Raw genomic sequence first — 25,752 nt, 5'->3', positions numbered from 1 at the left:
TTATTTAAAAAATTAAATTTGTATTTAAGGTTTTTTATTTCAATAGGAGAATTGAATAAATTTTTGGAATCGGAATAATATTAATTGGAAAAATTACATATTAAAGAAGTTCTGAAATCTTAAATATTAATATTTATTCAATAAGTCTTAAGAGCAAGCACCAAAAAAATATGTTATGTGTTCATAAAATATGGAAATCTAGTATAAATATATTAGGTAAATATTAAATATTAAACATGTTACATGTATTAAAAAATTTGTTTGTACTAAAATTGGAAAATAGGTAAAAAAAAAAATACAAAATAACTATTTAAAACACAATAATAAGAATTAACTTTGTTCAAGACCTAAGAACTATAACATGTTTAATGAAGATAATTTTAGAACTATCCAGATTAAATTTATTATGTTTATGATAAAATTAGAGGCATAATACTTAGTAGTATCTATAAATATTTTATTATTTTTCTATATATTGTATTGTCATAAAGGAACATGATTTAGAATAGATGATAAAAAAAAATACAATAATAATTAATCTATATAATATACAGTGGTTCACTGTTGAGGATACACAGAAGATTTAAGTTAAATTGTCACAAATAAGAGAAATTGATAGCACAGTAATCATTTTAGTTTGGTGTTTCACAAATTAAGTTCAAAATTATGCATAAGGTAATATTATATTGAGTGATTAAATTGACGTAAAACACTTCTTATTTCAAAAACTATTGTTTTTAAAAACTTTTTTTTACAATTTTTCATTTTTAATTAACTATTTAAAAGCAGAATATTTTTTGGAGTACTACAATACATAAAAATTAAATTTCAGATAAGTAGTTTATAAGTTATAAATACTTTAAATTTAGATGAGTGGAATAGTAGTACTAGTATACCCCACAAAATGTTGGTTCACTAATCTCCTAATTTTAACTTTAAATAACTATAATTAATAGTTATTATAACTAATCAGCTATTTGTCCAAAATATGATTTTTATAGATCAAAATACTCTGAATAATATTTTGCTTCAAAACATGAAAATAAAAATGTATGTTATCATTCAAGAGTAAAAAACTTTAAAATCATAACAATATAGAGTAGTAAAATTATGATTTTCCAAAAATGTTATTTAATAGCAACTTAAAATTACATAAAAGAAATATTTAGTAATATTTAGAAATAATAAGTGTCTTACATTAAATGAATCATTCAACAAAAAAGTATTCCTGTTAATAAATACATAGTATAACATGTATATATGTACTACAAGTTTCATTCAACTAAAAATATTAAAAGGAAAATACAGGCACATATAATTTAGTGAACCATAATCATGTGTTAATATGTACATATATACTAACACACGCATAATACATTAACCAGTATAATATATTAGTCCAAATGGATAGATTTTCTTTATAGTGCTTAACATATAATCACTATCTATGTACGTATACTAAATATAATAATAAACAATACAATATCATGATTATAAAAAAGAATGGTAGAAAATAAATATTATATTTTAATACACAGCAGGCAAATGATTGCAAAATGTTCGCCAAATATTTTAGGCAAGTAGCACACACACGTATGCATGACCGGCCTTCAAGCCAGGCTCACAATATGGCACAGCAACGACAATAATGTTGCCGACTATTGCCAGTTGATGGTGGCGGCGTCACAGGTGCAAAGTAGGCGTGCACATTTATGTTAGGCGAGTGTGTCTAAATGAATACAAGAAATAGTTATAAATTACAAAAAAAAAAAATAATTAAGTTAAATTAAATTAACAAATTATGCATTAATGTATTATGATAAATTAAAGGCTATATTGTATTTAAGTTCCATGTATTGATTATTTTCACATAAAAATTATAATGAACTAGCTTATATATATATAATATAAATTAAGAAAATGTTCACTAACCCTAAGTCGTTTTATTCCATTCCTAGTAATAAGTTGACAGTCATACAACATTATTCTTTGCAAGTTGTGACAATTAATAAGGTGTTCTAGAGATGCATCAGTAATAAGAGGACAGTTGTCCAGTTCAAGTACAGCCAAGTGTTCAGATGCACATGTTGAAGTACTCAGATGTCTAATGCCTTCATCAGTGATTAGTTCACAATGTGATAAACTCTGTTATTAAAAGTATGAATTAAAATTAAAATTAATTGAATACAAATAAATTATCAATAATAGATACCAAATTCTCAAGCCGAGGGCATCCCATTGCTAAATGAAATAGAGTTGAGTCTGTAATAAATACACATTCTTCTAAATCCATTTTTTCCATTAGATGACACGTCTATTAAAAATTATTGGTAGTATGAAATATTTACAAACTGTATTTAGTATTTATCATTACTTTTGATAATGCTAAAAATCCTATATCAGTAAACTGCGAACAACCAGCTACTTCTAAGGTATTTAGCTGATAACATTGTTCGGCAAGGGAAACAAGACAGCTATCAGTTAATAAAGAACAGTTTGCAAGACATAAATATTTTAAAGAACTACAGTTGTTGGCTAACTTTATCACAGCTTCATCTTCAATGTTCTAAGAAAAATTGAATTCAATGATAGTTGAGTCAAATATAAAATTAACAATTCATTATACTTACATTGCAACCATGCAAATTTATTACTTCTAATTGTGTACAATGTTGTGCTAAGCAACTGATTGCTCGTGTTGTCATTCTTGTACAGCCTTTGGATATAAATGATTTCAATTTTGGACAACCATGTGCTAAGGCTTCCACACCTTTATAATTATAAAATATTTTATTTATTTATTTATTTATTTATTAATATAAATGTTTAATTCACAATATATTTGTATAAATAACAATAGTATAATATAATTTAAAAATAATAAGATATAACATAATAAAATATAAATAGATTAATACATAGAATAATAATAATGTTTATTAAAGTAATTGACTATTTCCAGAAGACATTAAAATATTTATTGGATCGTTTGACATATACTTTTTAGAAGAATCTGGATTATAAAATATTAATTGTTACGAGTGTAATGTTTATTAACTTTGAAATTTAATTGACTTAATAAAATTGAATCATTAATCTTGTTATTTAGTAATTTGGAGAAATGATAAATTTCTACATAGTTTTAAAGTTTCTTAGTTTAATAATTTTAAAATATTTTTGTGACCAGAGTGAGGAGCTCTTAGAATATTACATTTATAGCATATAAATCTGAGAACTTTATTTTGCACTTTTTCAAGTTGATCATTATGTCCTGCATTGTTGTGTTCCCGAATTAATAGAGCATATTCTAATAAGGAACGGACTAGTAAGGTATATACACATTTGAGAACAAGTGGATCACAAAAATCAAAACAGTTTCTTTTTATCATACCAATTATAGCTAAGGCTTTATTTTTAATCGCCAATATATGAGCATTGAATAGTAGTTTAGAATCAAATAAAATATCTAAGTCTTTAACCAAGGGTGAACAATGTAAATTAATGTCACATAAATGATAATTAAAATGAGAGAAATTGTACTTTTTAGAGTAAGTTACAATTTGGCATATATATAAAATAAGAAGAGAACAAAAGGAAAAATACTTACCATTTTCTGTAATACCATCACACCAAGATATATTAACACTAGTCAAATTAGGGCAACCATCAGAAATCGCTTTTAAAGACAAATCAGTCACCATAGAGCATGAACCAATGTCCAATGACAATAGTTTCTTACAATATTGACTTAAGGACTGACTAGTGCTGTAAAAACAAACATTAAAAGACATATCCTTATACATACAGCTATTTTAGTGAATTTAATTTACCTATCTGTAATTCTCTTACATCCATTCAGGTTTATATATTCAATATAATTACAACACTGAGCAAGTGTTTTTAGAGAGCCGTCTCCAACTGATTGACATCCACGCAAACTAATTTGCCGCAAAAAACCACCACATCGTCTTGATATATTTTCTATTACCGGACCCTAAAAAATTATATTTTTATAAAAAAAAATTTTATACAACTAAGAAAATTATATTTACTTCAACATCAGTTTGAAATTCAAACAAGTCAATTTTTTGCCAATTGCTTCCATCTAATGCTAATATGTTCCAAGCACGAGATACTTGAGCACATCGGCATAATGACACAACATCTAGGTATGAAAATATTCTGAAATAAACAATTATATAATCAGTATTTTATTATATTTTGTATATCAAACAAATAACAAATTTAAACTGTACCGTAATAAAAGCTCTTTTGGTAATTTTTTATTTATTTGAGCATCTTCATCTAAACATGTTTTGGATAACTGAAAAAGTATATTTATTACATGATAAAAAATATATATACATGTAATAGATATAGTAATATTAAAAACGATTTAAGTACAAAATTGTAATAATATATGTACCTGAACATAATTATGTTTCATATTTGAAATAGATGAATTATTATGATGTTGCATACTTGATGGCACATCTCTTGTAAGCGTTTCCATGGTCATATATTGATAAGAATTAATCTGCTAACAATAAACATATAGGAAGGTACAAATTCCATATGAACTTCAAAAATAAAAAATTATTGATCTTATAACTAAAAAATAAATTTTTTAGGTACCTAGGTAGGATAATAACAATAATAATATTAAATCAATAGTAATATAAGTACTTATCTAATGTACTCAATGCCTTATCAAAATTTAAGCATTCAATTAACATAAAAGTATGAAACGTAATACAATATTTAAAAATAAATGCTATTATGTAATAAAATAATTTAATAAATTGACCTTAACAAGTCATAAACTTACAGACACTAAAGGTCCAAAAGATATAACAATAATAATTGTACAGATTAGAAATATGAACAATGTTAGATACTACTTATGTATTATTTTGAGCACACAAATAAAATAATAATGAAAATATTATTATACAGTTGTATTATAAACATGAACTATCTATTGCTATTGAATAGAATACTGATTACTAACTGACCTTAGTACCCTATACAGAACTATTGATATTATGGTATAAGGTAAATATTAAATTATATTAAATATAAATGCTGAAAATTAGATAACAAATGGTTGTTTAAAACAATGAAAGAGTGATACAAACATTATCTATATTGCGTAGGTATGCACTAACAATACTTATTCTATGGTATACTTAACTGCTGTAACACTAAAATATCTAACAGATTAATATTAACAGACTGAAGTTATTGATAAGTGATAACAATTGAAACAACAATTAACTGTTTATAATTAAGGTTTAATGTGATTCCAATGGTTTTTTTAAATATATTTTATCAAAAAAGATAATAAACTACTAAAATAAATTACACACAAAATATCAACACCACTATGGTACCTATAGTTTTATTAAAGTGCATTAGTACCTATATTACAATCTCTATATTTTGCTTTATTATAATTAATGATAATAATTTATACAAGTTAACATTACATTCAATGATATACATTTACCTATACATTGTGTTATTTTCATATTATATATCTTAAGTTCACTAGTCTAAGTTGTTTCCTTCAATTAATAAAAAGTTTTAATTAACTATTATGATTTTAACCTAACTTGTTAAAATACTTAATGTAACTTAAAAACTAATCGAAAAAAATATTTAATAAACAAATTGGTTTTAAATGATTCTCTTTCTTTGTTATTAAAATTTATTTATTCTTAAAAGTAGGTAAATGACAAAAATAAAAATGTGGTAAAGCATGAAGTAATGTCAATGTATAAGTAATATTTCATATTTTATTAAATTTTTTAACTGAATAAAAATTATTCATTAATTTAACACTTGATTTAACATGTCCTCTGAGTTTAGGAAAATTTTTTTTCTCTTACAGAATACCTAGCAGCTAGAAAAAAAGTGTTTTCTTAGTTAATCAAAATATTTATTGATATTAATTAGTAGAAACATATCATTGCAGGTATATGTATCCAACCAAACCAAAATTATCAAGGTATTGAATGAAAAAACAAAATAATATAATTAGTTAATCTATAAATTAACTAAATTGAGTAAATCATATTATAGGTACAGGAATTGAAGAAGGTTGACTCTAAATATTCATCAAAACTCAAAAAATTCAGAATAATTAAAACTAAATTAGTTTTAGCCTTCCTAAATTGTACGACAATTAATCTTAAGCCTTAAGATCAGATTCACAACCAGGATGATGGGTGCCACAAAATTATTTGAATTATATTTTTAGTCTATAGGCCATAGGGCATGGGTGCCTCCGGATATTAAGAAAATGACTAAGGGTGCTGTAAGTCAAAAAAGGTTGGGAACCTCAGCGTTTAGATCATATTGACGAGACCAGACACAATACGCTATTGGAATATGATTGGCCAACCGAGCTTATAGGTACTATACAACCACATTAAAATGTATTAAGTTTTCTTCTCACATCTATCATCTACTTTCTTATACTCAACGTCATTTAAAACATCATCTCTGATCACTTGAACATATGGGTCAGATACATTTACCATTATAAATTTGACCATGATTTGGCCACCTCTGCCCTGATTTCCTTTATTTCTTTATTTAACTCGACTCAACTTATTTGAGTATTATTCCTTTCATCTGACAAACACTTATTGAGTATTTATATTATTGATAGGTATCAATTATTATGTTACCCAACACGGTTATTAATTATAATATTATGTTGATTATTAATTACCGGTCACATTTACTCGCTTCAACATTCACCCGATCGTGCGCGACATCAAAGCGACGGTCGTTAAGAATTTGTTGCACAGACGTCGACTATCGTCGTCGTTATCCTCTTTAATTTTTACGTATTCTCCCACGCGATGGTGGAACGCGACAAAAACCATTGTCCGGGTTGTCCGACCGTTGTTGTTCCACCGTAATAGTCGACGACAAGGCTACCGCGTATTCGTGTCGTACCGCCTCCTTTACCGACGTAATTGTAGATTTTCCCACCGTCTTCGATGATTGTTTCCCCTGCCGAACAGGTCATTCCGAAATGTTTACACGTATTGACGTGCACATGATACAAACCGAATTATAATTTATTATATAAGTATAACCATTTTATTATTATTATTATTATTATATTATATTCGTGTGCATATAAAAAAATATATGTTAGACTATTAAAAAACCCGATACGCACCAAACTAAGGACGAAGAAATTATAATTTAAATACCTACGCGTATAATACAACATTAAAAATAATAACAATAATAAACTGCTAATTTACACATGGTCACAATAATAATAATAACATTATACTATTATTATAATAATATAGTATACATTATTAAAGGCACATACATCAACATCATTGATACCATTCGTAGATCGACTGAACCCACGGACTAAGATGGTCCGTGACTGAACCACTGAACTATTGAAGTGATAATAATAAATACCAACAACCAACTATAAAAACAATAATATTATATTATAGATTCTGCCGCTACTCTGTAATACGATAACCGATATAAGCCACGATTTGAAATACTCGAGTATTCAGATCAACGATGAGCGAACGACTCGGACGAGACGAGTATGGAGTAACAACTTAATTCTAAGGTTAAGTCTTATCTATATTGTATATAATATCACAGTTACAGAATAATATGTATGTCACTACTCACTGTCAAGACATAAAAATAAAAATAAATGGTACTATATGTCTATATAAGCATTGTTTATTGAAATGGCACTCGATCAGCTGATTGGATTCTTGTTTAGCTGTGAATTGAAAACTGAAGTACCTCAAAAAAACATGAAAACGAACCTGCGCATTAACATCCATTTGCATTTTGCATATTATGTTATTTTGTTTACCCAAGATACGGAAGAGTGTAATACTACAGAATAGATGAAATAGATAAAATAAATTCTTTAATATCTATGGGTATTACCGCGCCGTGTTTAAGATTTAAATAGGCTCTCTAGTATAGTAGTATGTACCATATGATCTAAGTATGAAATTCGACGCGGAGGAAAATATCGATCAGCTGTTGTGATTGAATCGACCGAAATTGATAATATAGACTATAGACGGCTGAATAGTGGTCAAGGTGGATATAAAGGATATATAGTATATACTATATACCTATCGGGCTATCCATCTTGGCTGTGGTCATACCATTGTCCATTACAGAATAGACTTACCATACCGTAGTAAGAGTAGTAAGATTAGACAAAGACGGTTGTAGTCAGTAGTCACTAGTAACTCACTAGTAACTTGTCATAAACCAATAGATCATAATAGTAGGAAATTCTTTCTAAATTATCCAACATAATAAATAATGATATATATTATTTGACACGATGTATCTAAATAAAAAAAAATATTATATTTATTTTAGATTTTGAGTGGAGCAATGAACTTATTGATTATAGTGATTATACGATATGAATTTTTTTTCATTAGTGAAATATATAAGTCATAAACTTATAAAAAATCTACAGTAATAAAAATGCTTCAATTTTCAAACTTGGGTGTGGATTTTGATAAAATATTGGATCTAGTTAGTATTTTAAGGGGGGGGGGGCAAAAATAAAAGATTCCCTGTGTTTATTTTTACAACTGGGAAAAACAAAAAAAAATTTAAAAAAACATAACATTTTATATAAATTCAATTTTTTTTTTTTGATGTAACTCGAAAACTAGTAACTATAGATACTTACAATGTTTAACAAATTGTATTATTATTTTATATTTAATATAAAAAAATAATACAATTATTAAATTTTAATATTTTTTTAGTTTTTTCAATAAATATCGATTAAAAGTTATTTGTTGAGTAGAAATGCTTGCAAATGTAATACAAAGCTGAAAAGCTCTTCTAAGTTAATAATTTTTCAATTAAAAAATATTGAAAGGTAACAATAGATTCGTCGATTGATGATTATATTGAGTACATCTGCATCATTTACAAATCTACACTTATAATTTTCTGACAACAGTTAGTAGATAACAGATACATTGATTATGCTGGTCTGCATTTCACTGCTATAGTATGTATATGGGTCTGCAGGTCTGCTTTTTAGTATGTCCCACATGACAGAACTGCAGGTCTGCAGGAGGTGTACAGTTCTTTTGAGTCATCGAGACAACGAAACGAATGATATTTATTTGGGTTTTCCCCTTATGAATTAAACGAAGATGGTGCGACCGTTTTAGGTTTAATGGTTTCCGGAGTCTTATATTATTTATGTTGAAAGTGAAGATGCATTCGATAAAATAAATTCCGTGAGCTTGAGCTAATTTCATAATTAAAAATCAGTATAACGCATTTCACATAACGCCACTTGCATCAGGAGTGGATCTGAAGCATGTTTAAGAGGAGATGAATAGGAATATTTATCTATATCTGTATGACTATATAGTATATACCTATATCAAAAATATCTGTAGTACAAAATAAAGGCTTAGGGGGGGGGATCGCAACTTCACCCTCCCCGTAAATCTGCCTTTGGCTTGCATGTAAGCATGTAAAAATGTTGTATTGCAGGCTGCATAGTGCAAGTCAACACCGGACTGAAAAATTAGTTATTAAAACGATAAATAATATGTTAATTATTTTATTATCAATTAAAAGCATTATTCGTTAGGATTTTTAATTTTTACGTATATTAAACTGTTATAAACTTAACTACGTCCAAAACTCCAAACACAATTACATTTTTGACTTATTTTAAGGTACCTACCTAACTATCTATATCTATTGACTATTTGTATTATTTGGACCAATTAAATATATAATATAAATATAATTATATATTTATATTTTTAATAATAATAAAACATTAACTCATTAAAAAAAAATTAAATACCTACCTAATTCTATAAATAACTATAATATTTATAATAATGGTATATCGTATATAAATAATAGAAATTATTATGTTTTTGTAAACTTAATTTACATTATTATAACTTTATAAGTTATAACATAAGTGTGTATAAATTATAGTGAAGTTTAAAAACTACTAGGTACTTAATTGTATACAAAAGATCGAAAGGCAACTACTGTAGAAATTATTGGAAGACAATCAGGAAACTCGTATAAAATTATGAACTACCTGATCATCAGAGGCAACTAGTGCATATCAACCTTTTTATTTACGAAAAGGATGTGAGGCAATTCGTATATTTTGGGAGACAGCTAGTATGCACCGCTGTAAATAGATCTTTAAATTAAAACCATTAGGTTTTATTAAACATCATACCTACATTTACAGACCCTATATCATTTAAAGCTCTTTACTTTTTTTGTACTTGTCTCTAGTTAGGTTTATTTAGTACATGGCTCCATTATATGGAACCATTCAACCACATACTAACCTAAAAAGTAAATTAATCAAAAAAGTTTATAATCGTTTTTTTAAATACCTAAATTTTAAATTTCATTTCCCGTTGGAAATAAACAATTATAGAGCTATAAAGTATAAATAGTGGCGTAGCCAGGATTTTTTTTCGGCGGGGGCCGATCAATTTTTATAAAATACAATTTAAGATTTTTAATAGCGATTTTCATAGACCATTAAAAATTAAAATAATTTTAAAATTTCCTTTTATTTTCGGGTGGGGGGAGGGCGCAGCCCTTCAGCCCCACTTGACTACACCACTGGCTATAAATCTATAATTCACATTTGAATTTGCTTACACTAGATTCTAGACGTGAAGCGATGTGTATAGTGTATTCAACATGACAATATTCATAAGCTTGTTAATGGTATTAAATTTGATATAATTGATTCATCTATAAAATTATAAATGTCGTTACATAAAGTCGTGTTTTCATTTGATTGCTATTTAAGTAATTATTTTATCTCTACTAGTTTAATTTTGTCTGACAAAATAAACCAGTTTACATTTAGCAATTAAGTGTTGTACTTTTTTCCAGTCACGTAACATATTCTAATAAATGTATTCAGATAAAATTGTCAAATATTTATTTTATTTGAATACTATTTTAAGTACTTTTTGAAAAAAATATTTGAACAGGTATTCTGAATAATTTATTTTTTGTTTTTTTATTCATTAAAATATACGTTTATTTTAAACTCAAAAAATAATTTTAAATGCCAAATTTGTGACAAAATAAATTTTTCATTTAAAAATCGTTCATAGTATAAATCACAAAAATTAGTTTAAATAAAATAAATTCAATTAGCGATAAATTATAAATTATTATGTATTTATTACAACGTCAGATTCGAACCATTCAAAAACTGGCAAAAATTAGCAAATAAAAAAATGTATATTCTAAAAATATTAGAATATTTGAATAAATATTCTGAATACTTCAATATTCATTTATTCAAATTTGTATTCTGAATACAAAATAAAAGTATTCTTTATTAGATTGTTCATTTCATACCTTCCAATATCACTAGATAAAACAAAATTAGTATTACTAGTATCTATTACTAGATATTATTTATACATTAATAAAGGCCTATCAGCTGCCACACTGCACTGCAATAGTGGCGATAGAATGCTATTTTCTTTAACTAAAATGGTAAATTTAATTTAACTATATTTAAAATAAATATAATATAACATTTGCATGCATAAAAGATAGCATAACAAATTCCAATTATAATTCATGGTAAAAATATAACTTATTTATTTATTTGAATATAATTAAAAATTTAAAAATAATAAAATGTTTTATACTCAATACTATATGACTTAGATACATAATAATATTAAAAAAATGGGATTTTTTTATAAACAATCATAAATATACTTAATATTACTTAAACAATTTTAATTTTAATTCAAACTAAAATATAAAAATAAATAAATTTATCTTTTTGTCAGCTAGATATTTTCACAGGAACATTTTTTTGAAAATCTGACGAAACAAACAACATTATGTATTCCATCCAAATGTTACATGACTAACAAGCAAGTATACTGTAGCAATAACTATGCTACCTAACATCACTGGATATCCAACTCTAATAATAAAAAAATAAATAAATATTATTTAAATATTTTTAAATATAAAAAATATTAAGTGGTTATAGATAAGCTTTATCAAGTTTATATTACGGAGGATTAAAATCAATCATTTAAAATATTTAAATACGGAACATTTTTTAAAGGGACTAGAGTGCATATTGTTTAATGTATGTATAGTAACTAACCAGTGATAACATAAGAGTGTAACTAAAGTTTTACAATTTTAAAGTTCTAAAGAGATAATGGCATTCTGTGGAGCACATGTCATCAATCTATGGTTGACGAGTAATATTTTTTATTAAGAAACATGTTCTTTTTGTCCATTGTACGACAAACCACAAAACTAATAATACAATAAAAAATCTTAAAACATATTAAAATTGATTATAAAGTTAACATATAATAAATTCCTAATGGCTAATTTTCAAAAACAAATTTAAGGGGACAAATAAGAGTCAATATTTCAAATACAGAACAAATTCAAATATATTTTCAAATTTTTTATTGTACTATTTGTTTCATCTGTATAAATTATAGGAATGGTATTTGTAATAGAAAACGATCAGCTACAAAATATTAAGTCCTTAAGAGGCCATAATGATCGCATATTTTTTTCAGTCTTACAACCATTCAACATAGCAAATTCTTATTAGTAATACAATTTGAATTATTAATTTTTAAGTAAAATAATTTTTTTTTTGTTATTATAAATTGCTTAAAAAAAGTGGCAAAATTTCAATTTTTTATTTTAATAAGCATATTTTTTATGCTGGCCTTAAAAACTTTGTCTAGAATTAATCACAATAATATTGAATTTTAAGTATGCAAATGTAAATCTTGCGCAGTCCAAATGACACCTTTACTAACAAATTGAAATATCATAAAAGGCTAGAAAAAAGACTAAAAAGAAATTGGCTAAGAAGTACCTTAATAAAATTAAGATAATTGCCATCACTTGTTGAACAAAACAATAAAAATTATGACAATATATACCAGAAGCGCTACTAATGTTTACCTATTTATATTTTACTTGTTCATATTCATCTAATTTACTCATTATGCCTTTATTAAAACAAATTGTAAATATTGAAAAAAAAAATATGAATATTGAAACCAAATGAACAAATAATAAACAGATAATGTTCTCATCTAAACATGTATGTGTGGTTTTTCTTAAAGGTTATTGTCAGACAAAAATGAAATAAATATATTCAATATTATTTTAAATTATATCTTTAAATCTTCATTCCTCTCTGAAAATAACCAAGAATAATCTAAACTAATTAAAAAAAAAATTAAGAAATAGGTAATTACTTGAAGAATTGCATAAAGGACATTCGGTATCCATGTTGTTCAGCTACTCCAGCACAGACCATATTACATGAAGCAGCAATCAGTGTTCCATTTCCTTAAATATATTTTTGATTTGACTAATTATATTGTGTGAAAAAAATATGTATTAAATCCTTACCACCAAGACAACCACCAAATGCTAATGCATAAACCAAAGGTGGTAATGGTAATTCTAGTTCAGGATTTTGAGACAATGAAGTTATCACTTTTATCATCATAGTAGTCAATGGAATATTGTCAACAAATGAGGAGACAATAGTAGAAACCCAAAGAATTAAAATTATAGCAACTGACAATCGGTACTCTTTGGCTACAGACATAATTATCATTTCTGTCTGTTTACCTACCCATTCAATCAAACCTAGCTCAGATAATGCCTAAAAATAAATACAGATATTTATAATTATTTTGTTTAATATTTTTTGTAATACACTACATTACTCCAATTAAAATAAACAGTGCAGCAAAGAATGACAAAGTTGCCCATTCAATTCGGCCTAGTACACATTCAATATCAACATGATCAGCAAGTATAAGCAAAAGTAATGTTCCAAGTACAGCAATCCATCCAAGACTAAGATTCAGTTGAGGAATTGAATGCAGGCAAAACAAAGTAATAACAAATCCTAATGTAATAGCACATTTCCATAAAAGACTTTTATCTAAATGATTTTCCTGAAAAAATTAATAATATAATATTTTATTAACTCAAATTAAATAATATTACAAATGTCATCATATTACCTTATTCAAAAAATCCTTGATAGATTCATCATAACTTTGAAGTCTAAAAATGTATATAATATTAATTTATCTCATAAAACAAAATATTTATGATTAATGTATTGTACATATATTTCTGATTGAAACATTTAAAATTATATTTTAAAAATGACTGATAGTTATAAAATACAAACTCTGATTAGTCCATCAAACATAGCAATGTACTCATTGGTATATGCAGGAATTATTGGTTAATTATTAAATTCAAATAATTTTTATTAATTATTTAAAAGGTATTATTAATATGTATTGAAATATTATTTTACTATATTCATAGGTACCTTTCTGTTGGTAGAACATCAACATTGAAACCTTTAAGAGTGTCTTTAAGCTTTGAAAATATAGTTTTACATTTTCTTAAAAGTTTATCTCTTACAACTCCTTCTTCTTTTGAGTACGAAGACAAAGAAAATGCAGCTTTTTGCCAAATTGCCAATTCTTGTCTTAATTCTAAATATATTTAAGTAAAAACATAAAATATAGCAATAATTAGCAGCAATTTAAATACTATATTTATAAATTATAATTATTTGTTTATTTCTTCTTTTGTAATTTTTGTATTTATTATTTAATTTTTACTATAAAATATATGTATGAATATAATTAATTTGTCTGTACAAATATATTACTATTCGTAAAAAAAAAATATGTATAAACACATTATCAATTAAACCGGGAAACAATTGACACATAATAAATTTTAATTTTTTTTAAAGTTGAATTACTAGAATTAAATTAAATTATATCTAAAACAATGTATTTAATAAAAAAATGTTGTATACCAGTGACATTAGGAGGTTCAGTAAATTTTAAATCTTGCATATTACGGAAAATAAACCTTAAATGTAGATTTACAGCTATAAATATAAATATTAAACCAGCACCCATATGTAAAGAAAATGTTGTAAAATCAATTCCCTGTAAAAAAATATATTATTAATTATAACAGAAATAACTAGGTGAAAAAAAGTTGATATACACATGCAACAATTTTTAACATCCCCACAGGCTCATATTTGGGGGGAGGGTATATGGGTAGGCACATGCCTGGGGGCGGCACGTCTCAGCAGCAGAAAAATATTTTAGCGAAATTAATTTTAAAAATATAATGAAAAAAAAAATGATCTCATTTTATTTAATTATTGGAAAAAATTATATTGTAAAAAAGAAATTTCTATGTTTTATTATATTATAATTTGTTAATACATTTTTAAACTATTAAACAATTTTCATTTATTAATTGATGTTAAATTTTAATATTAAAGAATCCTGATCATGAATGGAATAATTAGTGTAATATTAATATTATACTAATTAAATATTGTTAATTGGCGGGGGGGGGGCATAAATTATATGGCACCAAATTTTTAAATACGGCCCTGCTATCCCTCATTAAAATAAAAACATTACATTTTTTCCATGGTATATAAGACTATTATTATAAAGTTGTCCTTGATGTAAATGACAAATTGGAAATAGTATAATTTCTATACTATATTAGCTTAGCAACTAAACAAAACTAATACAATAAAATAATGGAATTTTGTCTGTTATTTTTGGGCCAGAAAAATTTCCATAAATATTAAATTTCAACTATTAATAATTTAAGATAATATTATATGTAGTAGGTACCAAAATATTTACATCTATTTACAAAATCATATCAATTATTCAAAAGAGAAAATATTGAAATAAGATATTTTTATGTATTTAGTTATAAAGTTGAGGTATAAATCTTGAAGTCTGTAATGTTATCATACCTGGTTATTTATATTATGATATTAATTTCTTAAATTAATAGGTATTTATTATTTAATATTTTATCATTATGTTAGTAATATACAGAGCCGTAACTAGGGTGAGGCAAGTGAGGCGCTTGCCTTGGGCGCCTGATGCTATGGGGTGCAAAAATATTAAATGATTAACTTAAGAAAATGTATTAATTAGGTGTTGTATAATACTGTATTGTTGACAACATAATATTTAAATATTTTGCATTACTATGCACTGATCCATAAACGTAATATTAAATTATTAATATAAAATACAGTGAAAACTCTTTATAACGAATCTGAAGGGACCAAGAGATTTCTTACGTTGAAGAGAGTTTTCGTAATAGAGGGTTAAAAAAAAAATTTTTTTTGTTAGAAATTACGTTGATAATAAAATTAATATATTCGATATTAAAAGTAGATAATGAAATAATGTAATCGTTATTGTAAATTTTGGCATTTTTGCCGATTACTTTTAGAATTTATAATACGATAACAGGTAAATTGTCTTATGAAACATGAAATATTGTTTTGTTATTGAGAGTGACTATACATTATAGGGAATGAATTGACTAATGGGTTATAAAGCAAACCAACCATTATTGTATAATGTTTACGTTATATAGAGTTTTTCGTTGTAAAGAATTTCGTTATAGTGTTTTTACTGTATATTTATTCATTGATTACTTATTTTACAATTATTGAATTATTATTAGTAAATAGTATTATGTTATCTTTATGACTTTATTTTATGTTTAATTTTTGTATTGCCATAATAAACTCAACAAACATTCTTCTTACTAAGATGATATTGTGGTGTAAAATAATTATAGAAATATCAAACAATTTTGAATTTATTTCCAGTCATTCATTAACTAATATATACGATTTGCAAAAAGCAGCTCCTAATCTAGGACCAAAATATAATAAAGATATATAATTACTGCGGAAATAGTTGAAGAAATTAAAGATTTTAAATAAACAGCTTTATACATTTTGCCAAGTATTCAATTAGTAACGTTTTCAGGTTAAATGATTCATGATAATAAGCTTAAAGAATTGCTAAAAGGATTTTTTTCTCAATGCCCGTCACAAACTTACAACAGCATTATGTGAAAGGAGTTTCGGCAAACCTAAATTGATAAAAACTTACTTAAGATTTACAATGGTTCAGGAGAGATTTTCAAATATGGCCATACTTTCAATAGAAACATAAATCGCTAGTAAGCTAGATAATGAAGAAAACATTGACAAATTTGCTAACACACAAAAGTAAAGAAAATAAATAAATAATAAATAATAAATAATTATTTTATTTAAATTATTATTAACTATTATTTTTAAATACTTAATAATTTGTAAATTTCAAATTGATTTTTTGACTAAAAAAAAAAAAATAAAAGGAGTAAGGAGTTGAGTATTATATACTTGTGGGTGTGATTAAAAATAGTATTTCTAGTTGAGCTCAAAACCTAATTACAAATTTTCAGATTTTTCTGAATCTTATTAAAAAATATTAAAAGCTGTGAGTATAGTGATTGCTATAGAGTTCTGCCTCAGGATAAAAAATGACTCGATATGGCTCTGATAATATAAACTATAAACTTACACTTGCAATAACGTCTTTATTTGTTCCAATTATTACATTTGGTGGATCTCCAATTAATGTTAAAGCTCCTCCTAAATTTGCATAAAATATAATACACATAAGCGTGGGTACTGGATTCATTTGCATTACTTCACATAACCTAAAACAATACATTTGTATAACTGTTGATATTCATAGATTATAATGAGCATACCAAGAAACATGATGAGTACTATATAACATATAATTATATTTAGATATATTTTTAAAATAATACGGCGAATAAAATAATCACCTTATGGTTATAGGTGTCATTAGGAGAACAGTGGTAACATTATCCAATATAGAAGATACAATAGCAGTAAAGAAACACAATGTATTGATCAATGGCCAAATTTTACCTTTAGTTTCCTAAAATAAAATCAATAATTAGCTTTCTAAATTAATACTAAATGGTGATCTATTTAAATGTTTACTCATTATTTTGAAAATATTGATTAGTATAATGTGGTGTCCTTACAAAACAACATTTTGCAATTTATATTTTTATCATTTTTTTAACTTTTAGATGGCAAAGTGATGAATGATTTTAAATGATATGTGAGTGTAGTTTTATTTTTCAACATGTATAATAGTCAATAAAATGCTTAGACTTTCAACTTAGAGCAGTGGTTCTCAATCTTTTTAGTACCGCGGCCCAAATTTACCCCGAAAAATTTTTGAAACATGGTTTCACTTTTCAAAAAGTAGTTATAAAAAACAAAATTTGTATTATATAAATATGTATAAATTTGTAATACATATATTTATTTTAGTATTTTATAGGTTTATAATCAATTTATTTTTATAAATGTACTTTTAATAATCAGGTGTATGCGAAATGTGTGCATGTTTTCTGTTATGGTTAATAACAACATTGACATCATAATTCAAAAAATTGTTTGCGACCCACTAAAAATTGACTGACGACCCACCAGAGGGCCGCTACCCACACTTTGAGATACGTTGACTTAGAGGGTTATTTTGGATAGAAAATTGGATTTAGTTTGTACTTCAGAGAAGTTAAAATAAAAAAAATTTTTAAGTTTTTTTATTAATGTTGATAAAAAACTTATAAATGGGTAAATCTAAAAATGCTTGAAAAAGTGGTACAAGGTTCCTACTAAATGGTGTTTTTTTTTTTATTAGTATTTAAAGTTAGAATTTTAATAAATTTTATCTAAATCTCAAAAATGTACACATTATTTTATAATTGAAAATTTATAAAAATATCTGTCTATAACAACCATAAGATAATTATTTCTCCTCAAACCATTTTGATATTTTGTTATAATTAAAAAAAAACAAATAACCATAAATCTTTGAACTTTTCACACAAGGTAATATAAATTTAAATAATATTTTTTACTAAAAATATAATTGCGTATAGTAAATTTCATAAATATAGAAGTTAAAAGTTCCAACGATAAATATTTTTGATTTAAAACAAAATAATTAATATTGTTATTCATTGTTAAAATATATAATTTTATACAAATTTGAAATTAAAAGTTTTATAAAGTATAATTGTATTTGAAGTTTGAATATTCTTTTGATTTTTTAGTTCCAGTATGAAAACTTACTTATGAGGAATATAATATAACTTTTTCAAAAATTTTGAATATTTTGATACATAGAATATTTTTTTATTGACATTTATATAAAATATACTAAAAAATTTTCAATTTAAAAAAAACTTATATTTTATTTCTCTTAAGTATTTCATACGGGAACTAAGAAATCAAAAGAATATACAAACTTCAAACACGATTATATTTTATAGAACTTAAAATTTTAAATTTGTATAAAATTATGTATTTTAACAACAATAATTATGTTTGTTATTTTGTTTTAAATCAAAAATATTCGTCGCTGGAACTTTTAACTTCTATAGTTCTATGTTTATAAAATGTATTATACACGCAATTATATTTTTGGTAAAAAAAATTATTAAATTTATACTATCTATACAGGGTAATTCTTTTATCATAAACCACTCATTGTTTCATAAAGCGGTCATGTTTTTGAAAACATTTTTTTACATAGTTTCATTTGTTAAAAAAACAACGATTTTATTAATAAACTATATTTTTAAATATTTTTATCCTTATATTTTATTAAGTTTTTTTACTTTTTTGAATGACATTATAGTTTTAATTTCATATTCCAAAGCAAAATATTTTTCTGACTATTTTGATAGATAAAAATCAAATTTAGGGCGAGTAGTTTATGAGTTATAAGTAGGCTGGGATTTGTATGTAAATACATATTTTTATTAAAACATAATAATTTAAGTATTGCAAATGATAAATTCATTTCACGTGATTTGCAATAAAATAAGATATATTTTATTTTACATATTTTTACATATTTCGTCATAAATACATTTTTTAACATTATTTGTAAAATTTTAAATTTTTTTTTACATATTTCATAAATTTTGACAATTTGGGTGGTTTAGTAGTATTATACATTTAGACTTCGATAATAAGAGTACTCGTAAAAATTGTAAGTGAATAAAGCATACAGAAAATAAGTATATAAAAGTATTAGTTAAACTTGGTTATAGTTTATCTTTTTTGTTTCTGTTCGATAACTATACATTAATGATCTCAGATTGTACATTTGTACTTCTTAATATTCAACAATTATTAGATTAAAATATATTTAACAATTTTCAACAGTGTCAGTACTTGCGTTCGCATGGTTGTAGAAACATCTTTGTATTTTATATTTTTTAAACTAAATTGATTATAAATTAAAAACAATCAATTGTATATGTATATCACTCAAAAATTATTTAGAATTTAATTTTAGTTTTATACGTTTTTTCATTACATATTTTTTATTTTAGCCATTTTTATTACATATTTATGTACATTTTGGTTTTTTATTACATATAAATTCCAGCCCTAGTTATAAATATTAAACATTTTGATGCGCACAGTGGAGTGGTACGGGGTAACCCCACAAAATGTTTTTCCACTACTTTGCTTGTCTAAACTTTAAATATGTATGTCATATAACTCATAAACTACTCGCTCTAAATTCGATTTTTATGTAACAAAATACTCGGAAAATTATTCTGCTGTGGAATATGAAATTTAAACTCTATGCTGTCATTCAAAAAAGTAAAAACTTAAAAAAATATAAGGATAAAAAATATTCAAAAATATAATTTTTTAATAAAAACAATGTTATTTTAACAACTTGAAACTATGTAAAAAAATGTTTTCAAAAACATGAATACTTTTTGAAATAATGAGTAGTTCATAATAAAAGAATCATCCTGTATATACTATGAACCTATTTTGACTGTTTTATAGTATTTACAAAAACATGTTAATATTAAGTTATATATGTTGATATAATATAATAAAGGCAATATTTTGCATTCAGAATATAAAATTAATAATGTATCCTCATTAAAAAAAAAAAAAATTAAACCTTAAAATGTATAATGATAAAAAATAAAAATTGTAAAAAATACTTTTTTTTTCAAAAATACTATTTTGCAATTACATTAAATTATGTAAATGTAAAACACTTAAATGGATCACCATCAATATACATGATAATTAACTGCTTATTTTAATACTTTGTATGCTATGATTGCCAAGTAATCAAAAATGCCTGTTTCGGATAAAATACCAACAATAACCATCATACAGAAAAGGAGAAGCAACGTTTCAATATCCACCCAAGAAGATAGTTCATCTTTAGTTGGTCTCTGCATAACATAATGAATGACTGCCAGAATTGGTTACAATATTTTTTAATAAATTATTCAATTTTTTTTTTACCTCATCTAAAAGTGCTAGTATGGAAATTGACATAGTGGCTGCTAATATTGCTGCAATTGATTTGTGTACAACCTATAAATAATAAATATTAATAATATTTCTCAAAGTATGAAATAAATATTGTATGAGGAAAATGGGAAAGATTTATATCAATTCATGACAAACACGAGAATAATATAAGCTTGTTAGAAAAAAAAATAAACTATTTAAAATAATATTTTAATTTAATCTTACTTCAGTTATAATTAATATGTAAAGTCCAATCAATACTAAAGCAGCATAAATTATACCATATTCCGTGTTGATTGGAAACAAATCATACGTCAATGCAATAGGAAAATTAGTGCTCAATGTAGTATTCATACAAAGTCTAGTATCACCACGAAGAGTAACACTAAAAAAATCTATATATTAATAATCAAAACTAAGTTTCATGATTAGTATTTAACTATTCTTACTTGGAAAATAAATTAAAGATTTTATTATGGTGCATTTCAGGAACAACTTCAACAAGTGATTCACTCACAATTGGTATGGACCATATTTGAGTTATATTCTTTCATTAAATAACAAATTAATTATAAGAACTAATAGGTAGGTACTAGGTACCTAAGTATATTTAATTTTACAAATATTGTTGTATCAAGTATAAATATAATTTTTATTTTATCAATGTTTAATTAAATATTAATTATATTATTATTATTATAATAAAACTCACCCTGCTTTGATGAATATTTTCTAATTTCAATCCCAAATTTGAGGGCATATCATATTCTTCAATTGGTTTGAACTCTATCCAAATGTTAAAGAAATGTGTTGCCAAAGTACTATAATAATCAGGCATAAATGCACCAGCCAATATCAATTGTATTTTATTTGTGTTTGGCATATAATTTTTATATATTATCTGAGCTAAAATACAATTTTTTTCTCAGTTAAGTATTAATATATTGTATAATTTAGTTATAAATATATATATATATATGTTTATTACTTTTAGTTTCATTTGGAGCTAATGTTATTTGATGGACATCATCTACTTTCCTTTCTTGTTTTGCCATAAGAACTATCTATAAGCCAACAGGTAATGAATAGTAAGATAAAACTACACTAAGTATGTTATCCTAAACAGATTAAGCTGTAGGCCAGGGTATAACTTTAAATTAAGCCACTTTTTAAACTATAGACTATCTAAAAATTTTAATAACATTAAATTAATGTTAATGTATTAACAAGTACACAAACAGATAAATATTTTTTAATTTAAGATATGAAAATTTACAATCAAAATAAATACGATACATACAATAAATAAATTTTATATTATGAGGGAAGTAGTCAGGAGGTATTGGTAGGGAAATAACTCAATGGCAGCACTCCAGTAAAATATTTATTAAATAAAAATTTATGAAAAAAAAATAAAAATAAATTCTAGTGGACTTTTTCTACATCTTATCATCTTATTATGAGCTACAGGCTACAATTTAGGCTAATCCTACACTTAATTTAGACTTAACTTATAAATGCAACAAAATAAAACAAATAACTCACGGTACAAAAAAGCCAAATACATATGAGAATAATGGAAACTGTATATTCACGGCCAGACTTCTTTTTCGCATGCAAGAACTTAAGTGCTGATGTCCTATTAGAAACAATAATCATAAAATAATACTTATAAATTATAAAATCAAGTATAAAAAAATACTACAATGTGTAAACAGTTTTTTGAGTTATTCTGGTTACTACCTACAAATTCTTCATCTGCAAAATGACTACAGATCAGTTAGTCAGAATCTTAAACTTAACTCTCTACCCTATGTATACATTATACATAACTAACTATCCAATATCATTATATTAGTACCAACTTATATTATCTTAGGTGTTACGCGAACCATTATAAAAGTCATATGGCGTAATTTTTTTAAATAAATAGGTATAAATAAAAATAACATACTTTTCACACATTGATTTTGGCATCGTCGACTTAAGAGATGATGGTTGTAATTTTTCTGGGGTCATAGCTACTATAGAAGATGGACCAGCAGAAGAATCATCAATAAACCTTGAAAACATTAATTTTTTTAATAAATAAATATTAAATTATAGTTAGAACTAGAGATTTGGCATTTACTTGGTTATTTAGATAGGTACTTTTAACATGTTAATAAATTTTTAAAATTAAATTTAAAAATAATAACCCATGAATAGCTATGATTAATTAGTTTTAAACAGTTAATTCATACCTTTGATACATATTGTTTTGAGAATGTTGAAATTATTTTTAATTTTCGGTGATGATCAAAACTTATGTTATTGAATTATTTGTTTTTTTCTCAAAATACCTAACAAAATATATTAGGTATATTAATTATTTTACTATGAATTATCTACGTGTTACAGGTCAAACACCACCACAAAATAGAACAATGATATCTCGCATATGTACCTATAATATCTATCAAATTTCCCTGTTATTCTGTAATAATATGGATATTATAATTATAAAATAGTTGGACAATAATTAATGTAATAGGTACAAAATCCAATAAATAATAATAGATTTTATCACCGAACGATAGAAATATATTGTTAAAAATTACCTGTACCACAGTCCACAGCAAATTGCACTCTGTGATCAGTGACTGTAGTTCAGTATTAATTTAGTTAGGTATATTTGCAAAAAATATGTAGTATAAGTTAATTTTTTTTGTAATTGACGCGCTTTTCAGTGTCACAGATAGTCAACAACATAATATTATTTAAATTTAATATACCTACCTTACTATAGGTACCCGTGTGGCTGTGTAGTAAGCACTTACAATAAGCCTATCATCAAACGATAGTACAAAATCATAATCATAATACTTCAACGTTATACACTATTTAAACTATTATATCACGATACGCCACACGCGTATAATTGTATAATACCTACGTACCTATACACCTGAATATGCACTTATTTCACTCTACACAATATAATATAAACAGAATAAATATCTATAATGGCCGAACGGCGAACTTCTAATTTCTACAAACCCTATATAATAATTAATAGTAGGTATATTGTCTATGTGTTTATATTCATTATTTACGATAGAGTAATCGAGAAACAAATATCGTCAAACGATGACGGTGTTTCCCATTCCTGTATACATGTCACAATTATAATTATTACGGATAAATACACGTATTTCTATTGTTATTCGTTAATAGTTAGTATAGTCACTATTTAAACAGGTGGCTAGCCGATGGGGCCCATGTTAAACAGTCGCCAGTCAGATTTCGCAATGGAACAAATGAAAATTTAAAAATTGCATTACTTATTTAATATTTAATAGCTACAAAGTGTCCAACTATTTCTATCGATGATCGATAACGTAGTAGTTATACAAGCTCAGTTAAGTCCATTGTAGTGGGCCAGCAACTGGTCGTCGAAAGTACAGGTCGTGTCGAAATATTTCTAAGTGTTGTTTATTAAATTAATTGAAAATATTCTAAGTCCAAATGATAGATTTCTGGTGTAGACTGACGTGAAGGTGCTTGCGCTAACTCTGGTAAATCAATAAATCACATCTGCAGGAGTTCTCTCCAGAGCCCCATTATATAGTCAGTGTCCCCCGACCTACTACTCATGTATTCTCTGGGCTATTCCTAAGTACGTCATTTGTTCTCACTTTATTACGCATTTCAAAATGCACGTGTGATGATTAATCTGTATATGACATCTGGTGATGCTTACCCACCCGACTGTGGTCAGCCTCGCTCAAGATTCTCAGAACTCGAGATTAATTTAAAATCATATTTTCGATTATAGGCTTACAATGTATCGTTGAGTTCGTTCATCTCCGATTTCCGAAGGTTAAAGTGATAGATGTTTTTAATTCTCTTATTATTATTCTTTATATCGATTAGGCATAACATTCTACCGCCCAGGTGTGTAGATACTCCCCATTACATGTATATGTTTATTTCTACGTCGTAATATTCTTATTGTGCGTCATGTTGTAATGATATTCATAATATTACGAATATCATCATTTCAATTATGTTAATCATAAGTCATAACACACCTATTATAAATATCTAAAACACCATAGTACAATATCCAAAAGTATGCATAATATCAAAATATATGACTGACCATAACACATCTTTGTACCCCATTATAACAATCAAAACTATACTTATTAATAATAATAACTAATAACACTTATACTTGCCATTAATCAAATATCATTACTATATCTAATACACTAATATTACAATCTTTATAATAACATATCTGTACCCATGAACCTCAATATTATATAAAATTATTATTAAATCTATTTATACCTATACATATATATACCATAAGCCATATGACAAAATGTACATTACTAAAA

At 25.2% G+C, this 25,752-nt stretch overlaps 2 protein-coding genes across 9 annotated transcripts; both read right to left on the bottom strand.

Moving 5' to 3' along the window:
• Positions 1 to 1,550: 1,550 nt before the first annotated feature.
• On the bottom strand, positions 1,551 to 7,955 carry LOC113548424 (F-box/LRR-repeat protein 20). 5 transcript variants are annotated; one of them, XM_026949295.1, is made up of 13 exons: positions 7,687 to 7,954; positions 7,361 to 7,468; positions 6,740 to 7,026; positions 4,427 to 4,540; positions 4,257 to 4,324; positions 4,053 to 4,182; positions 3,831 to 3,994; positions 3,608 to 3,765; positions 2,631 to 2,770; positions 2,375 to 2,566; positions 2,213 to 2,314; positions 1,933 to 2,145; positions 1,551 to 1,729 (listed from the first exon to the last, which is right to left on the bottom strand). In XM_026949295.1, the coding sequence occupies exons 4-13, from the start codon at positions 4,517 to 4,519 to the stop codon at positions 1,622 to 1,624; spliced, it is 1,368 nt and encodes a 455-aa protein (XP_026805096.1). In that variant the 5' UTR covers positions 4,520 to 4,540; positions 6,740 to 7,026; positions 7,361 to 7,468; positions 7,687 to 7,954; the 3' UTR covers positions 1,551 to 1,621. The 5 variants fall into 5 exon arrangements, with proteins under 5 accessions (XP_026805096.1, XP_026805099.1, XP_026805095.1 ...); XM_026949298.1 differs by lacking the exon at positions 6,740 to 7,026 and having other exon boundaries at positions 4,427 to 4,537; positions 7,687 to 7,955; XM_026949294.1 differs by having other exon boundaries at positions 7,361 to 7,954.
• A 3,820-nt stretch (positions 7,956 to 11,775) lies between these two features.
• On the bottom strand, positions 11,776 to 24,911 carry LOC113555758 (P protein-like). Of its 4 annotated transcripts, none has more exons than XM_026960287.1 (19): positions 24,143 to 24,911; positions 23,608 to 23,706; positions 23,319 to 23,426; positions 22,910 to 23,003; positions 22,353 to 22,428; positions 22,077 to 22,270; positions 21,814 to 21,911; positions 21,590 to 21,749; positions 21,356 to 21,427; positions 21,151 to 21,282; positions 17,809 to 17,924; positions 17,535 to 17,673; positions 14,936 to 15,071; positions 14,435 to 14,603; positions 14,115 to 14,157; positions 13,812 to 14,045; positions 13,489 to 13,747; positions 13,332 to 13,425; positions 11,776 to 12,013 (listed from the first exon to the last, which is right to left on the bottom strand). In XM_026960287.1, the coding sequence occupies exons 2-19, from the start codon at positions 23,616 to 23,618 to the stop codon at positions 11,926 to 11,928; spliced, it is 2,223 nt and encodes a 740-aa protein (XP_026816088.1). In that variant the 5' UTR covers positions 23,619 to 23,706; positions 24,143 to 24,911; the 3' UTR covers positions 11,776 to 11,925. The 4 variants fall into 4 exon arrangements, with proteins under 4 accessions (XP_026816088.1, XP_026816096.1, XP_026816103.1 ...); XM_026960295.1 differs by lacking the exon at positions 24,143 to 24,911 and adding an exon at positions 23,965 to 24,014; XM_026960302.1 differs by lacking the exon at positions 24,143 to 24,911 and adding an exon at positions 23,811 to 23,840.
• Positions 24,912 to 25,752: the final 841 nt, after the last annotated feature.

The sequence above is a fragment of the Rhopalosiphum maidis genome, chromosome 1, assembly GCF_003676215.2.
Source record: "Rhopalosiphum maidis isolate BTI-1 chromosome 1, ASM367621v3, whole genome shotgun sequence".
NCBI classification, from domain to species: domain Eukaryota; kingdom Metazoa; phylum Arthropoda; class Insecta; order Hemiptera; family Aphididae; genus Rhopalosiphum; species Rhopalosiphum maidis.
Note: the sequence above shows the minus strand (reverse complement) of the source record. Positions and strands in the feature narration are given on the sequence as shown.

Coding starts and splice junctions, on each gene's coding strand:
- LOC113548424 (XM_026949298.1), bottom strand. CDS start 4,519: ATGACCATGGAAACGCTTACAAGAGATGTGCCATCAAGTATGCAACAT. Junction 4,325..4,426: donor TGAAACATAATTATGTTCAG/GTACATATATTA, acceptor ATACTTTTTCAG/TTATCCAAAACATGTTTAGA. Junction 2,146..2,212: donor GCCCTCGGCTTGAGAATTTG/GTATCTATTATT, acceptor TTTTAATAACAG/AGTTTATCACATTGTGAACT.
- LOC113555758 (XM_026960287.1), bottom strand. Junction 17,674..17,808: donor ATGACACCTATAACCATAAG/GTGATTATTTTA, acceptor GTATTGTTTTAG/GTTATGTGAAGTAATGCAAA. Junction 14,158..14,434: donor GATGTTCTACCAACAGAAAG/GTACCTATGAAT, acceptor ATACATTTTTAG/ACTTCAAAGTTATGATGAAT.